Here is an 18376-nt window from a genome sequence, read left to right as displayed (position 1 = left end):
TAGGACAGTAATGAAACCCATAGATATTAGTTAATAGTATATTCTCATCATATTGCAGATACTTTTTAAGTTTTAGGTAACGCTCATTTATCTTCAGAACAATCCAGGGAATTAGATTCTAGAACTGTTTCAATTCAAAGAAGAATAAACTGAGAAGAGAGATGTGGTAACTTGTCCCAAATCACATATCAGGAAGTCGTGGAGTCTTCACCAGAACTCTCAAGACTCAGATTCTACATCCTTAGCAACTCTGAAGGAGCTGTGACAGGGTCAAGGCTGTTCCAGCAGGCAATGGAAGCAGACTCTGATCCATTCTCCCAGGTCCTCCATTTGGGGTAACAATTTAGGCAAAGAGCTGATCTTAAGGAGACGTTCAGGGAGTTCTCATCGTGGCTCAGTGTAACGAACCCGACGAGTATCCATGAGGACACAGGTTCGATCCCTGGCCTCGCTCAGTGGGTTAAGGATCCAGCGTTGCTGTGAGCTGTGCTGTAGGTTGCAGACGCAGCTCGGATTTGGCTTTGCTGTGGCTGTGGTGTAGGCTGGCAGCTATAGCTCCAACTCAGTGCTTAGCCTGGGAACTTCTATATGCCATGGGTGCAGCCTTAAAAAGACAAAAAAAAAAAAAAAAAGAGAGAGAGAGATATTCAGTGGGAGGCTGCTTCAGAAGGGCTGAACAGAGACAAGGCAGAGTGTGTGTCCCTAGGAGGTGGCATTAAATAAAGCCCCAACCAGAAACTCAGGACCAGACACTCATTTCAAAGGAATAGAGGAAGCTTCCTGAGGGTAAATCAGGGTGAATTAACAAGATTAAAGGTAAGAGGGATAGGAGACCAAAACCAAGACTGAAAAGAGTGGATTAAGAGCTTGTCTAGGAGTTCCCGTCGTGGCGCAGTGTTAACGAATCCGACTAGGAACCATGAGGTTGCAGGTTCGATCCCTGCCCTTGCTCAGTGGGTTAAGGATCCGGCGTTGCCGTGAGCTGTGGTGTGGGTTGCAGACGTGGCTTGGATTCCGCGTTGCTGTGGCTCTGGCGTAGGCCAGTGGCTATGGCTCTGATTAGACCCCTAGCCTGGGAACCTCCATATGCCGCGGGGGAGCAGCTCAAGAAAAGGCAAAAAGCCAAAAAAAAAAAAAGAGCTTGTCTAGCTTGCCCAGGGTCAAATGCATGACCTTGACCTTACTGCTCAGCCAAAAGTCACAATAGGATTCATTAAACTAGACTCCTCTTTGGTCTATTTTGCCTCTTGGGCAATGTTTAACAAACAATTGGTTTGGGGGCAAAATGAATAAATAAATTTTAACTTTTTTTTTTTTTTTCATGGCCACACCTGTGGCATATCTAAGTTCCCAGGCTAGGGGTCAAATCAGAGCTGCAGCTGCCAGCCTACACCACAGCCAAAGCGACGGGGGATTCGAGCTGCATCTGCAACCTACACCTCAAATTAAGCCAGCAGATGAGGCCAGGGATTGAACCCGCATCCTCCTGGATACTAGTCCACTGAGTCCTGGATACTTAACCCACTGAGTCAGAATGGGAACTCCAGGTCTTAACTCTTCAACCAACACTACTTTCTCTGTGAAAGCTACCCAGACTGTACTGTAGAGAAGCATCCTGAGGCTTGGTGGGAAGAGGCTCGTGAGCAATTGGCAATGTTTCTCACAAGTCAAGGAGGAAGACGGCAGCATTTACACCACATAATTGTCATCCCTAAGATAAACACCTGGCTTCCTGCCGACAGCCACTGCCTTCAAAGCCCTACAGTCAAGTCCCTACAAGGTTTACCTGAAAACGAATTCTGATTTCTAGAAAAGTGTTTTTCAAACATTTTTGGCCTTACAGATCATCTGGGAATCTTAACAAATTGCAGATCCTGAAGATCTGGTCTGAGACCCCAGGTTGGGCATTTCTAAAAGCATCTAGGGGAAGCCAACAGAGCTGGGCTACACATCACAGTCTGACAGCAAGGAACTAAAGCAGTAGCTCCTTGCCCAGAGATGGTGTCTGTTGATTCTTCAGTTGCGTTTCCCTTTAACTCACATGTCAAGGATACGATCTATAGTTCATCTGTGGAACAAAAGTGAGAGCTATTTTTCTAACCATCACAGGTGCTTCCAGCCGTGTCAGGAAATGCGGTACAAAGTAAAAATCAACTCGTTACAGGAAATATCAATAATCGAGACTCAAATGAGTGATTTGAAGACGAACCTTTCTCAAGGCTCAATGGGCCCTTTTTCTTCTGTAACATTGCTAAATAGTGTTTTCTGAAACGGAAAAAAAAAAAAAGATGGAAAGTTTTTCCTACTCTGACATTACCGAGAACCTGCACACCCTCACCAAATAAAGCACATCGAACATAAGAAGAAGCCGACCAACTGTAGCTCTTAAGTAATTTAACATGATGTAAGGGTACCATATATCAGATGAATACACACCAAGGTCCTACTGTATAGCACAGGGAAAACTATATTCAATATCGTATGATAAAACTACAGTGGAAAAGAATATATATATATATATATATATATATATATATATATATGAACCACTTTGCTGTATAGCAGAAATTAGCCCAAAACTGTAAATCAACTATACTTCAGTAAGATCTTTTAAAAAAGAAAATCAAAGGGTACCTAATAATTATGAAGCACCATGCTAAGTAACATGAAACAACGGAAAGGAAGTTAAGTTATGGTATCCACGTTCAAAGATATTACAACCTAGCCCACAGGAGGAGAATAAGATTCTCTTTTTGCCTTTTTTGGGGGGGCCGCACCCATGGCATATGGAAGATCTCAGGCAAGGGATCGAATCCAAGCTACAGCTGCAGCAATGTGGGATCCTTAACCCACTGCACTGGCTGGGCCACAGATGAAACCTGTGCCTCAACAGCAACCCGAATTGCTACAGTCGGAACCTTAACTCCTTGTGCCACAGCGGGAACGCCAAGAACCCTGGAGCTCTAAAAAGAAAATATTAGTAGCTCTAACTACATATGAAAGTTGTGAATTTACAAAATATTATTATCTAGTTCAACCTAAGCTGAAACCCCAAAAAATGAGTACTGATTTAAATAAATTCCTGAAGAGAAACACCAAATTGAATACACGCTAATAATTCGTTTTTAGAAAGTGTTCAGGAGTTCCCGTCGTGGCGCAGTGGTTAACGAATCCGACTAGGAACCATGAGGTTGCGGGTTCGGTCCCTGCCCTTGCTCAGTGGGTTAACGATCTGGCGTTGCCGTGAGCTGTGTGTAGGTTGCAGACGCGGCTCGGATCCCGCGTTGCTGTGGCTCTGGCGTAGGCCGGTGGCTACAGCTCCGATTCAACCCCTAGCCTGGGAACCTCCATATGCCGCGGGAGTGGCCCAAGAAATAGCAACAACAAAAGACAAAAAAAAAAAAAAAGAAAGTGTTCACACACACAAATAAGCATAGCTGACACTTCTGCTGGTGCCATGAGGCATATAAAGCCAGGCAAAGCCAATCAGGATCTTTTCCAGTGGTGGCCAACGGACACTGGGAGTAATGATGCTCTTTTTCTGCTGGAGACCCTAAATTGGGACAGAGTGAATTTAGGGCTCTGACCAAAGTCTGAATTCAGGAGGCCAGGTGCTGAAGCTGACACGGACCCTGCGGGACGCATGCGCACGCGCCCCAGAATGAGCACGGTGTCTGCTTCCTCGGGTCCCTGGCAGTGAACTTGAATAACAGGGAGGGCTGCTGACGCAACGGCCGCTTTTGCAGCTGGGTCAGCAGCTGCCCAGCCACCTGGAGAGAAAGGGGCAGCGCTCTGGCTTCCGCCTTCTTCTGGACACCAAGATGGGGAGGGGTCTGGGAAAACCGCCGCCTGTCTTCTTCTCTTGACCCCCAACACCAGATGACGGCAGGGGTCCCGTGACAACTGAGGGCCATGGCTGCTTTCTTTCCTTGCCCTGTAATGGCAAAGCTAATTATCAAAACAGATCTTTGACGGCGAGCAAGCGACGCATAAGCTGACGCGGTTTCCTCACCGGTAAAATATGGGTCATATTCAAGAACATCTGGAAAGTGGAATAATGTTCCCACTTCATTAAAATTTTTGTGATGATTTGACAAGACAGCGCCAGCAGAAGGGCATTAAACAGCCTGCTGCTCATAGGAGATGCTTTGAAAATGAAAATGATTATCACCAGCTGCAAACTTGAGTTCCAAGAACTGGGGAGAGAAGAGCCCACATCTTTTAGAAGCAAGCGCTCAAAAATCAAATATCAAAGAAATTTCCAGAGTATTCAGACAGCAATGAGAAGATGAAAATGACAGATCATTTTTCCCCAAAGGTGTATATTCAGGCAGAACAGCAACCACAACTAGCCCTAAGGTTTCCCTTTGAAAACTGAACACTCAATTTTAGTATTTGTTGTCTTTAGCATGATATCATTTGGGGGAGAAAAAAACAGGGTACTATTTAACCTTATAACAGTATAGCTTTTTCACTTATAAAAACTTATATAGCATGATAAGGCAAGATTTTTAACTTTTTTTTTTCTGAATCCCACTGTGTGAGAACTCAAATACATTTAGTGATTTTTTTTCCTTTGAACATATTTTTATCTCTCAATAACCATATGATGTGTTTGCTTTTTTTTTTTTTTTTTTTGTCTTTTTAGCTATTTCTTGGGCCACTCCCGAGGCATATGGAGGTTCCCAGGCTAGGGGTCGAATCGGAGCTGTAGCCACCGGCCTACACCAGAGGCACAGCAACGCAGGATCTGAGCCGCGTCTGCAACCTACACCACAGCTCACGGCAACGCCGGATCCTTAACCCACTGAGCAAGGGCAGGGACCTAACCCGCAACCTCATGGTTCCTAGTCGGATTCATTAACCACTGTGCCACGATGGGAACTCCTGCTTTTTTTTTTTTTCTCTTTAGGGCCACACCTGTAGCCCTAGTTCCCAAGCTAGGGATCAAATCGGAGTGGATCCTTAACCCACTGAGCAAGGCCAGGAATCGAACCTGCGACCTCATGGATACTAGTCAGATTCATTTCCGCTGCTCCACAATAACATTATTGTTAATAAGAGTAGCAGCAATAACAGAACAGCAAATGTGCTTGCTCATCACTGCCTCAGTCAGTACATATCATATCATTATTCCTGCCAACGCCTGCTCTGTTCATCATCAGTGTACCTTTGGGTCTGACTTTACAGATGACATTATAAAAAAGATGGTAGTGCCAACACTGGTCCAAAATCATTGTGGTGGCTGATGGCTCCCATGGGGAGCCGCCGTGTGCTGGGGCTTAGTCCACACTGCGTGCTGGAATCCTGCCACGCTTATGGAGCTAATTCTGCTATCTTGAGACTAGATTAGAGATACGTAAGCCACGGAGGGTCTTTCACCATCCGTTTTTCCCACTCACTTCATTCTCAACCACAAGTTTGACTATCAGCTCATATATGGTTTGCAGACCAGTCTGTACCGCCTCTGGAAGCCTGTTTACAATGAGCACTCAACTGGTGGCTCCAGGATACAGTGCCCAGGTGATCTTCCCACCTGACTGCATGATGGCAACTCCACAGACACCATCATCAGCATGGGAAGCGTTGGGGACTGTGTCTCCTCTAATCAGTCTGTGCTAGTGATGCACTGAACGTGCCCTGGCATCAACCGAGGATGCTGAGTCTCTGGGCAAAACATGGATCATCTCAAATAATACTGGTCAGAGAATCCATTACCCTCTTCCCTAGGAACTGCTTAGTCATCCTACACACAGCAGGCAACACAGAGGGATCCAAACTGAGACAATCACACGAGGGCACACGAGCCAATCACAAACAGGATAAAAAGAGAGCCAAGGTTCCATCGCAGAAAGGAGTTACTTGGACCCACCTGCCTCATGTCAACGTCTCCCTTGTGACGCCTCCCTTTACACAATTCAACCTCACAGTTTTCTAGGTATCACAGAAGTTTACACAGTCCAAGGTGGATGCGTCAGTCTCGCTTCTATATTTGCCTTAATAGAAGTCCTTGAGTCAATTGTTTGGGGATCTCAATCACCCCAAACAAAAGCACCTTACTAACCAGACTTCCTTTGGTCTCTATAAAAATAAAACGTTGAGGAACTAGCAAAATTTCAAAGAAAAAGTGGTAAAAAAAATTATAATCATCCTCATTAGTTCATTCAATCCCATATTATTAACTTGTGTTCGGCTTCAATCCACTTTTTCCATTCATTGTGCAAGTTCTTACAGTTGAATTTTATGACCTTAAAGGTATCAGAAACCTATATTCTAGAGTACTTAAGAGTCCTTTCTGTGAATCTCTCTGAAGATGAACCCCTTTTGCACAAGCATCGAAGTAAAACAATAATAGTCTGTAAATATCAAAAGATTTTTTTAAATGGCCACAGTTAAAAATGTGATGCAAGTTCATTTGAAAAGGAAATGTAGTTATTTCTATGGTATACAATAATTTAGGATAATACTTCGACCATGAGAGTATTGACAACTTTCAAGAAACTTTAATTTCTGCATTACCTGTGTAAATAAAGTAACCATCCACATATGACACAATTGTGGGACTTCAAGGCTTGTCCAAGGAAATAAAATTCGAAAAGCCTCCAGCCAAGATAAGAACTGCCAGACCCTTATCAGTCAGTCAGAGAAAGACAAATATCATAGCATTTATATGTGGAACCTAAAATATGATGCAGATGAACCTACCTATGAAACACAAATAGACTCAGACATTGGAGTTCCCATCATGGAGCAGTGGAAACGACTCCAACTAGGACCCATGAGGTTGCGGGTTCAATCCCTGGCCTTGCTCAGTGGGTTAAGGATCAAGCATTGCCGTGAGCTGTGGTGTGGGTTGAAGACACGGCTCGGATCCTGCATTGCTGTGGCTCTGGTGTAGGCTGGCAGCTGTAGCTCCGATCCGATCCCTAGCCTGGGAACCTCCATACACCATGGGTGCAGCAAAAAAAAAAAAAAAAAAAAAAATAGACTCAGACATAGAGAATGGATGAGGTAGGGAGAGGAAAGGTTTGGGACTCTGGGGTCAGCAGATGCAAACTATTCTACATAGAATGGATAAACATACTCTATAGCACAGTGAACTATAGTCAATATCCTGTGATAAACCATAATGGAAAAGGATATGAAAAAGAATTATGTATAACTGAACACTTTGCAAGACCCCAGGAATTAAAACAACACAGTAAATCAACTATAGTTCAGTAACATTTGTGTTTTAAGATTGCACCAGTCCAATGAACCTTGACTTTTAACAGAAAATCAAATTCTATTTTCGCATTAAAGCACTTTTGATATCAGAACTCCTTCCTTAAAAACCTAAATAAATCCATTCTGACCTTAGCAAGCTTGGCCACATACATAAAAATTCTTTTCCCAAGACTCCTTTTCCACAAGCTTCCACAACTTTTTTTATACCCATTCAGGTTTTGTCCTATTTTTTTTTTCTCTTTCTTATTCTGCAAAAATGAGTTATTCCACTTTACTTACTTTTCATACAGTTGTTTCCTTTCACCCTTATTATTTCTAAGAAATTTGAAATACATATGTTAATAAGTGTACTTAATACTTAGAATCCTGAATTCCTCAAGAATTTTAAGGAAATTTAACACTTGGAAATGTAATACTTAGAATCCTGAATTTCCTAAGGAAAACTAAGAAGTAAGCAGTGGTGGACTGGGTTACACTAGGATTCTGTGGACTGATGATTTATAAATACCTTTCACACTTTCTTCTTTTTTTTTTTTTTTTTTTTTTTTTTTTTGTCTTTTCACCTTTTCTAGGGCTGCTTCCTGCGGCATATGGAGGTTCCCAGGCTAGGGGTCTAATCGGAGCTGTAGCCACCGGCCTAAGCCAGAGCCACAGCAACGCAGGATCCGAGCGGCATCTGCGGCCTACACCACAGCTCATGGAGCCAGATCCTTAACCCACTGAGCAAGGCCAGGAATCGAACCCGCAACCTCATGATTCCTAGTCGGATTCATTAACCACTGAGCCACGACGGGAACTCCAACACACTTCCTTCTTGATAGTAAATTTTCAATGTGGCACAGAATGTGTTTACTAATGACCTGGATATCTTTTGTTCCTTTTACAATCAAGGCAAAAGTGGATAAACTTATGTTTAGTAATTACATAATTATGTTTCAAGTTTTTATCTTATTTGGAAATAATTTGGATAGTAAATTTGAATATCCAGCATTTACTTTAAGGTTTCAAGTTACCAAAAATTTTGAAAACTATTTTTTTGTAAACAGGAGTTGCAACATTTAGTTCAAGTTCTCTCTCTCTTTTTGTTTGTTTGTTTGCCACACCCACAGCTTGTGGAAGTTCCTGGGCCCGGATCGAATCTGGGCCAGAGCAGCAACCCGAGCCACAGCAGTGAAAACACAGGAGCCTTAAACCACTAGGCCAGAGAATTCCCTTGGAAACCTCTTTTTTTTTTTTTTTTTTTAAGGGCCATACCTGCAGCATATGGAGGTTCCCAGGTTAGGGGTCAAATCAGAGCTGCACCAGCCAGCCTACACCACAGGCACAGAAATACCAGGTTCGAGCCACATCTGCAACCTACACCATGGTTCACGGCAATGCCGGATCCTTAATCCACTGAACAAGACCAGGGATCGAACCTGCATCCTCACAGATGATAGATTTGTTTCTGCTGAGCCACAATGGGAACTCCAGAAACTATTTTTCGGTAGACATACCATAAAGCATAATTATTACTGAAATGTTTGTTTACAAACTTTTTTCTCTTTATATCTATTTAATTTACTTGTTCTTAACAATTATGTTTAGACTGATCATGAAAATTTTATGAGACATTAAACAACCAAGCATCAGCTTAAGTTATCTTTCTGCTGACAAATTTTGTGACAGAGGTAACATAATCTTATTTGACTTGTAGTAAACTTGGAATATAAATGTTGCATTTAATGCTGATACTCTAAAGACATGCCTGGTTTCATTAAACCAGCAAACTTAAACTAGCCGTTATTTACTGGAGATTATCTAGATCATGTCAAGTTGAAAAATATCTGGTCTAGTTTCTATGTTTTTGAGCATATACTTGATTTATACAAATGCTAGTCTGTCTGTAAGCCAACTAAATCAAACAGAGCTCTTTACCAGTTAGTTTTGGCAATATCACCTGGAGGTACCAAAAAAATCACACATCTGTAACATACATAAAACATACAGACACAGAGATCTTTTATTTTTTTCTTTTTAGGACCTTACCTGCAGCACATGGAAGTTCCCAGGTCAGAGCCGCACCTGCGGCCTACGCTTCAGTTCATGGCAATGCCAGATCCTTAACCCACTGAGCAAGACTGGGGATCAAACCTGCATCCTCATGGATATCAATGGGGTCCTTAACCCGTTGAACCACAAAAGGAGCTCCAGACACAAAAATCTTAAGCTTTCATTTTGAAATCCTAGTCATGAAACAGCTGTGATAATGAAAAACTCAGCGGTTTACGGAAAGAACACTGGATCCAAATTCTCTTACTAGCAGATAGAATAACTTACACTTATCTGCTCAGAGGACTCAATCTTCCACTAATATTTGTGTGAAGGACTTTTTAGATGTTTCATTCACCTAATTTCCAAACAGGTTTTTTGTGCTTCCGATAAAAAATACCTCTCTGAGGTATGCATTTCAAGAGATGGCTCTGGGTCCCTAGAGAGGACCAGGTAGGAGATTTACAGCTTGAAGAAACAGAGAAAGAATATCAGTTTCTCCAGGAAGGGCTTTTTGTTTCCCCAGATCTTTCAACACTCGCAATAGTCTTGAGATGAACAGGGAAGGTTTTGGTAAAAGGATAGATGGGCTTTGAATTTGTTCCTACAGCTACAGTTTTCTTCTTGTAAAGCCTCAAGTTGTGCAGTAAGTACAGGTGTTTTTAACTGGGTCGCAACCCGAATGACTCACAGCAAGGTACTAACCCAGCGACAGTATCCCTTCAACGACAGTATCCCTTTATCCTCAAGTTGCTTTTTCTTTTTTTTTTTTTTTTTTTTGCTATTTCTTGGGCCGCTCCCTCGGCATATGGAGGTTCCCAGGATAGGGGTCTAATCAGAGCTGTAGCCACCGGCCTACGCCAGAGCCACAGCAACTCGGGATCTGAGCCGCATCTGCAACCTACACCACAGCTCACGGCAACGCCGGATCGTTAACCCACTGAGCAAGGGCAGGGACCAAACCCGCAACCTCATGGTTCCTAGTCGGATTCGTTAACCACTGCGCCACGACGGGAACTCCTGCTTTTTCCTATCAGGAAGAAGATCTTCAGCTAGGATGGACACCAGAAGAGGCCTGTGTTGCAGATTTGGAGCTGTGTGTCCTTGGAATATTTGAGGATATCTTTCCACAAAAGCTGCAGAGTGTTTTTCATTCTCGGCATTACAGTTTCACCTTAGTTTGGGGGAGAACGCCTCAAAAGAATGTCTATCAGGCTCTGAACATCAACGTCCAGATTGGTCAGCTTCTGACTGAAAGGAGCCCAGAATACTCTACGCTGGAATGTGCCACTTTGGCATGTGGGTGATTTTGAGCTAAGACCCAGCAGACCCAGGAAGAGCTGTTCCTCTTCCTCTTAACTGCCGAAAAGAATTTAGGTCAGGGGCCTGTACCAGGAAGAGCTATTATCCTTACACAGAAAGAATTATACAGAAAAAGATAACTTTTTCTACCAGAAAGCCTTATCTGCAAGGCAAGGCAAACATTTGTTTGCATTCGCTCTTCTCACCTTCTCTTGAAGCCCTGGACCTCCTCCCCCTTCTCCTTAGCTAGGTATATAAGCCTCAACCACCTGACTGCCCAGGAATCTCCTACCTTTATGGGGCTCCCATATGTACAAAATTTGATTTTCTCCTATTAATGTGTCTTAGACAAATTAAATTACTAGACCAGCCAAAGAACCTCGCAGGGAAGAAAGCGAAAATGTTCTACCCCTACATAACCCTAGAGGTACTTTTATTTATTTATTTATTTATTTTTTGTCTTTTGTCTTTTTGTTGTTGTTGTTGCTATTTCTTGGGCCCCTCCCGCGGCATATGGAGGTTCCCAGGCTAGGGGTCGAATCGGAGCTGTAGCCACCGGCCTACGCCAGAGCCACAGCAACGCGGGATCCGAGCCGAGTCTGCAACCTACACCACAGCTCACGGCAACGCCGGATCCTTAACCCACTGAGCAAGGGCAGGGACCGAACCCGCAACCTCATGGTTCCTAGTCGGATTCGTTAACCACTGCGCCACGACGGGAACTCCCCTAGAGTTACTTTTAAACAAATCCTTTCCAATGTGTTGTGAGGTTTCAGCTGGGACGAACAGGAAATATTCCCTGTAGGACTCCACAGTGGACATGGACACAGCAGAGGTTCATGCAAAAGATGCAAAAGATGCTGCCCTCCCAAGATCCAGAGTCACTCCGAAAGATAGCCAAAAGGGACAGACCTAGACAAGTCCCCTGAGGGGGGCAATGGTCAGGCAGTAGACTCCTGAGCCCCAAATGGGTACAACCCACAGCACCGTCCAGCCATATCTAGCCACAAAGGGGGTGCAACCCTGATCTCTGGCCACATTTGGGGGCCCCCAAAACTGATGGTTGCCAAGCCAAGTTCTCAGGACACTAAAGGAGACAAACCAGAAGGCAACAGCCGTCCTAGAAGAGAAAGGATTGATAACCAATGTTTTTCCTGCCAATCTGGATTTGAAAAAGACCATGTGAAGTTTTACTTTCATTTCTCTGGCGGGCGGGGGCGGGGGGGGGGGCGCTGGGCTCCGCCTGTGGCATGCAGAAGTTCCAGGAACAGGGACTAACCCTAAGCCACAGCAGTGACAACACCAGCTCTTTTAACCAGTGGAGCCACCAGGGGACTCCTACCTTCTTTTGAACAAACATCACAGACAGAGAACTAGCTGCCTCTAATAACAATTCTTACCATTTGCTGACTTCTGCCAGTTTTTCCAAGGTGCTGTTTGCAGGCTCTGGAGGGAATGTCTATCCCTGTGGGTCCCGCGCTGATCACCACAAACTGTAGAGGAGGAAAATTAATTTTTCCTCTGCCCTTTACAGTGAGTGCCTGGCTGAGTACCCCTTTTTCTCTAGGGCACCTCATAAATGGGTAAAGCTTATCTAAGATGGTTAAGTCAACCCACAAAGGCCACTGTATTTCAAAATTATCTTTGGTTATTTTAATCTACTTGTTCAGCCTTAAAACAAAATTTTGGGAGTTCCTGTTGTGGTTCAGTTGTAGTGAATTCGAGTAGTGTCCATGAGGATGCAGGTTCAATCCCTGGCCTCACTCAGTGGGTTAAGGATCAGGCGTTGCTGTGCGCTGTGGTGGAGGTCACAGATACAGATCAGATCTGGTGTTGCTGTGGCTATGGTGTAGGATGGCAGCTTCAGCCCCGACTGGACCCCTAGCCCTGGTCATGCCGCACAGGTGCAGAGGTAATAAGAAAAAAGAAAAGACTCACAAAATTTTGGACTTCCTCGGTGGCTCAGCGGGTTAGGAATCCAGCATTGTCACTGCTGTGGCGCGGTTTCAACCCTTGGCCCGGGAGCTTCCACAGGCCATGCATGCAGTCGAAAACAGAAAACAAAATTTGATTCACCTGAGAGCTTCACAATGGCTTGCCTCCGGCTTAAGTCAGATCCAGCCTGGTTTCTAAATGGACACAATCCAGTCCCAGCCCCAGTCCAGTTTCTGACTGCAGGTAGTTTCTGGTCCAGTCCAGAAAAGGCAATTCTCATGGGGTCGTCCAGAGGCAGCGGGAGAACAGCGAGGACAAGTGACTCCCAATCCAGTTTCTGACTGCAGGTAGTTTGTGGTCCAGTCCAGAAAAAGCAAATCTCATGGGGTCGTAAAGCTCATGAAGCAAAAGCTTCGGACCCAGGAACCAGGACCGAGAGGACCTTCCCGGCACCTCCAGAGGCAGCGAGAGAACAGCGAGGACGAGTGACTCGGCAGGTACCTTCCCTGGTGGCTCGGGCTCCTGGGAGCTGTGAGGTCTCCTTCTGGTCCCTCTCTGACACCAGAACTACTAAAGATAAAGCGACACGTATTCAAAATTCTAAGAGTCTGTTCGAGCAAAAAAACAACTGGAACCAGGAAGCACCCGCTCACAAGTGGACCGCAGCCCTGCGCATAGAGGAGCTGGGGCGAGAACATCAAAGTAAGGCCACGGTGATTGGCTGTCCTAGTTGGCTGTTTCTAATTGGTTGTCCAGACCGTGTAGATTTCATTCCCTTGAGGCGTTGGCTTGCGTAGAGCTGGAATTGCTCAAGGCAGCCAGATCAGACTCTTGGCCTCCTCGTTTAACTTAAGTCTAGTAAACAGGAGGGTTTTCTGAAGATCTGTGAGTCATTCTAGCAAATATTGAACTTGAAAGAGGGTCATGGAACCCCCAAATCTGTAGTTGGTTAGGAAGAAGTGGGGGGAGTCTGTATACCCAACTTGTGGCTGGTGTCTGAAGTGGGGGCTATCTCGGTGGGATTGAGCCCTCAAATTACTGGGTCTGTGTGAATCCTGTGTAGTTAGTATCAGAGTTGAGTTCAGTTGCTGGTCATTCGTTTGGTGTTGGAAACGCCCCAGAGAGGAGCCCACAGCTGTCAGAGCCATCCAGCCCTCCTCCCTGTCTTCAGCCACGCACCATTCCTTGTCTAGAGTTCTCATCTTTGTCTAAGGCTCTTCCTTTCCTTCTCTGCTGGGTCTCAGGAGGAAGATTGGTGGCATTCCAGATGGCATGTGTGTGCCCACACAAAGCTTAGTTCTCTGAGCTTCACTCATTGTACAGGAAAAAGAATCTTTCTAGCTTCACCTTGGGAATAGAAAGTGATTCCCTGAACTGATACAACCCGAAGCAGGGGGAGGACTGGGCACGTGGACTCTCTCATGTGGGCCTGGAAGGTTGCCGTGGCCAGGACGTGTGCAGAGCCCGCCAGGCAGAGGGGGTTATCTGCAGCCACGGAGTGTGAGTTTGTAATCGAGCAGGACCCCTTGAGGCCTTCCCAGAATGGACCCCAATTCATAGCCTTCCACCTGCCTTTTTATCTATAGAAAAACTTTAGTCAAAGAATCAATTTAATCAGAGAAGTGAGAAAATACAGAGATAAACGAAAACGGTAATAATAATTGAGCCATTCAACAAAGTCAAGGACCTTCAGTTCTTCAAAGACTGTAGACAATATTCTGAGCCAGATCCCTGCTGCAGGTGCTGAAGTCCCCACAAGGTGGAAGAGGTCAACTGGATGCTGCCCACAAGCACATGGACCCCAGATGGGTTGGAAACAGAGGGTTGAAGACACGGACACCTAATGACCTCACCACCCGCCAATCAGGAAAATGTCTATGAGCTGATCACACCCTGCTCCCCAAACACCACAAGACTCCCCACCAACCCGTCCAAGGTGGGGGGGGGGCACAGTCCTTGAGGCACTAGCTTGCTGTGTTCTCCTCTTTGCCTGCAATGAAAGGTACTTTTTCTGTTTCCTTCAACTCTGTCTCTGCTTTTTTATTTGGCATCTCAGTGTACAGAGGCAGCCGATATTTCAGTAACAAGATTGAGTAGCCAGGAGTTCCCGTCGTGGCGCAGTGGTTAACGAATCCGACTAGGAACCATGAGGTTGCGGGTTCGGTCCCTGCCCTTGCTCAGTGGGTTAAGGATCCAGCGTTGCCGTGAGCTGTGGTGTAGGCCGCAGATGCGGCTCGGATCCTGCGTTGCTGTGGCTCTGGCGTAGGCCAGTGGCTACAGCTCCGATTCGACCCCTAGCCTGGGAACCTCCATATGCCGCGGGAGCGGCCCTAGAAATAGCAAAAAGACAAAAAAAACAAAAAACAAAAAACAAAAAACAAAACAAAAAAAACCCCAAAAAGATTGAGTAGCCTGGGCAGATTCTGCAGGGGTGCTTCTTTGGGGAGATGGCAGGGGTTGGGGGGGATGTCCATTCCATATGCCTGAGGCTGTCCAAGCAGAGCTTGCCACTCTGGTCCTCAGTTCTCTGAGTCCCCCTTCAGTACTGCCCACAAGGAGACTGCCAGCTTGGAGGTGGGCTGGTTTTAGTATCCAGCTTCTTAAGGCAGGTCCCAGCCCTCTTCTTCCCAGTGGACCTAGGAATTGGGCAGCTCTTCCTTTTTAATTTTTTTTAAATTTTTTACCTTTTAGGTCTGCACTTACAGCATATGGGGATATGAGATGGAATTTGCCAGGCTAGGGGTTGAATTGGAGCTGCAACTGCCAGCCAATACCACAGCCACAGCCACGCAGGATCCAAGCCATGTTTGTGACCTACACCACAGCTCAGGGCAATGCCAGATCCCCAACCCAGTGAGTCGATACTGGATACCAGTCAGATTCCTTTCCGCTGCACCACACCAGGAACTCCCAGCTTTTCCTTTTTAAATCCTCACACTGCAGAGTCTGACGACCTGGCCTTTGTCAAGCAATAGAGGCTACTATCTCCTTCCAAAAAAAGAGTTGGCTAAAGTGGCCAGAGGCAACATGTAAACAGACGGCCATGACTAAGTTCCAGTAAAACCTTTTGTTTTTTTCTTTTTTTAAAAAAACAAAACAGGCAGCTGGCAGATTTGACCTGCAGACTGAAGACAGCCAGTGTGGGATCTGCACAGAAGCCCAGATGATGTGCCATTCTGAGTACTGGAAGAGGTGTCTGGGGCTTCTTCCACTTACTTAATTTATCTGAAAGTGCCTTGTTCGTACTGCTCAGTTAAAACTCTACTGCATGTATTTACTGAATTCTGGTTTTCTCCTATATGTCTGTTTGCTTTATTGTAGAAGGTGTACATTGGCACAGAAAAAAAAAAATCCTCCATCATTCGCTATTTGAGTTTATTGGCATAGCATTTCTCAAATGACAAATAAGGAGTTCCCATTGTGGCTCAGCGAGTTAAAGACCTGACATTGTCTCTGTGAGGCTACAGGTTCAATCCCTGGTCTCTCTTAGTGGGTTAAGGATCTGGCATTGCCACAGGCTGCAGCATGGGTCACAGATGCTGCTCGGCTTGAATCCATTGTTGTCGTGGCTGTGGCATAGGCCCCAGCTGCAGCTCCAAGTCAACCCCTGGCCTGGGAACTTCCATATGCTATAGGTGCAGCCATTAAAAAAGAAAAGAAAAGAAAGGAAAAGGAATTCCCGTCATGGCTCAGTGGATTATGAACCCAGCTAGTATCCATGAGGATGCAGGTTTGATCTCTGGCCTCGCTCCGTGGGTTGGGGACCCAGCATTGCCATGAGCTGTGGTATAGGTCACGGATACATCTCCAATTCAACTCTTAGTCTGGGAACTTCCATATGCTGCAGGTGCGGGGGGGGGGGGCCCTGCCCCCCCCCAAAAAAAAAGGAAAGAAAAGAAGAAAAGCAGTCCTATAGTCCAGCAGGGAGAAAATCCACAGATGAAAATAAGTGTGAAATCCACAATACACACTTCTCTCCAGATCATGCCGTCACTGACGAAGGCCGTAAGGACGTCAAACCACTGCTCTGGAGGCTGGAGATAGAGCATCTTCCCATCCCCCCTGCTTAGAGTAGTATGTAGGAAATAGCAGGCACTCAATAAAAGCTCAGTGAGTGCATGGATGCTTATAAATATACATAAAATAATGTACAAGTAGTGAGTCATAATCAACAACACTCATGTGCCTCAACTATAACCTAATCATTTCAAAGATTGTGTTTTGTTTTTTTTTATGGCCACACCCATAGTAGATGGAAGTTCCCAGGCCAGGGATTGAATCACAGCTACAGCTGCAATGACAATGGACCATGTAACCCACTGTACCATGACTGGGATCGAACCCCTACCTCGGCACCTCTGCAGTGACCAGAACCACTGCAGTTGGATTTCTCTCTTTTTTTTTTTTTTCCTTTCTCTTTATAGCTGTACCTGCAGCATATGGAAGTTCCTGGACTAGGGGTGGAATCGGAGTTGCAGCTGCAGGCCTACGTCCCAGCCACAGCACAAGGGATCCAGGTATACCTTCGACTTCCCCTGGAGCTTGGAGCAGTGCTGGATCCTTAACCCAGTGAGCGAGTTCAGGAATCAAACATGTATCCTCATGGAGACTATGTCTGGTTCTTAACCCACTGAGCCACAGTGGCAGCTCCTGCAGTCAGATTCTTAACCCATTGCATCTCAGAAGAAACTCCTTAATGCTTGTTTTGATAGTGTTAAAATTGAACAGACTGCCTTTCTTACTCAAATGTACCGATTACGGTATCTCTTCCAATTTTTTAAATGATCTGTGGGTGTATGTTTAACCCACCACTTAGCAATCTATGATAATTTTTTCTAAGCAATTAATAAAGTCAGGGGTTTTCTTCTCTAAATCATTCCAAACTATTTTTGGAAAAAAATGAGCCTTGAGTAAAAGCAGCAGATTGAATTTGGGTTGGAAGGAATCCAGTCCTTTATAAACAGATTAATGAGTTAGTGGAATTTCTATACTCAGGCCATGTCATGTGCTCTGTGCGATGGAGCTTCTCAAATGCTACAAATGCTACCAAGCACAAGCCTCCCCCAAAGGGTTTATTGGAGCACAGACTGGTATCCTGCCCACTTAGCACCTGATTGTGGAGTTCTGGAAGGACCCTGAGAATTGGCATCTCAACTAGTTCCTGGTCATGCTGATGCTGCTCGTCTAGGAAGGATGCTTTGAAAATCACCGAAATAACCAAAGTTTCTCAGCCTCAGGGTACTACCAACCTCAGAGCCCGGATAATCCTTTAGGGGTAAAGGTTAGTTCTGGTCAGTACTGTTCTGTGTATCTTAGGATGTTTAGCAGAAATCTCTGGCCTCTACCCTCTAGATGCCAGTAGCACATTCTCCTCCAGGTGTGACACCCCACAGTGAAACTAGATGTTGCCAAATGTCCCTGGGGTACCATCATCCCCTGTTTAAGAACCACTGTCCTACAGCATTTTCTTCCACTGTTTGACTTTCAGATCCAATCATCAATACAGTAGTCCCTCCTAAGCCTTGGTTTTGCTTTCCCAGTGTGTTACCTACAGTTGGCTGCTGTCTGAAAATACAAAATGGAAAATTCCAGAAAGAAACAACGTATAAATTTTATTTTATGTGCCTTTTCTAGGGCTGCACCCACGGCATATGAAGGTTCCCAGGCTAGGGGTCTAATCAGAGCTGCAGCCACAGGCCTACACCACAGCCACAGCCACACAGGATCCGAGCCACGTCTGCGACCTACACCACAGCTCACGGCAATGCTGGATCCTTAACCCACTGAGCGAGGCCAGGGATCGAACCCACAACCTCATGGTTCCTAGTCAGATTTGTTAACCATTGAGCCATGACGGGAACTCCCACCTTGAGTACTTTTT

At 45.2% G+C, this 18376-nt stretch overlaps 1 protein-coding gene across 5 annotated transcripts in view; it reads right to left on the bottom strand.

Annotated features, from left to right (window-relative positions):
• Positions 1 to 13171, bottom strand: part of LOC110260909 (uncharacterized) — a 255762-nt gene extending 242591 nt beyond the window's left edge. For 4 of the 5 annotated variants that reach the window (XR_014805397.1, XR_014805401.1, XR_002344485.2 and 1 more), the window contains exons 1-2: positions 12637 to 13171; positions 11961 to 12053 (exon numbers count right to left, since the gene is read on the bottom strand). Coding sequence is in view for 1 of the 5 variants with exons in the window: in XM_084959526.1 (XP_084815652.1) it covers positions 11961 to 12053; positions 12637 to 12775 (232 nt within the window). In the remaining 4 variants the exon portion in view is untranslated. Of the gene's footprint in view, positions 1 to 2054; positions 2266 to 11960; positions 12054 to 12636 lie in introns of all 5 variants that reach the window. The other variant, XR_014805400.1, reaches the window with a different exon arrangement.
• Between the last annotated feature and the right edge of the window lie 5205 nt (positions 13172 to 18376).

Source organism: Sus scrofa, chromosome 6 (assembly GCF_054392235.1).
Source record: "Sus scrofa isolate SSC_HxYL_T2T_F1_AM1 chromosome 6, Sscrofa_HxYL_maternal_Yorkshire_Landrace_v2.0, whole genome shotgun sequence".
NCBI lineage: Eukaryota > Metazoa > Chordata > Mammalia > Artiodactyla > Suidae > Sus > Sus scrofa.
Note: the sequence above shows the minus strand (reverse complement) of the source record. Positions and strands in the feature narration are given on the sequence as shown.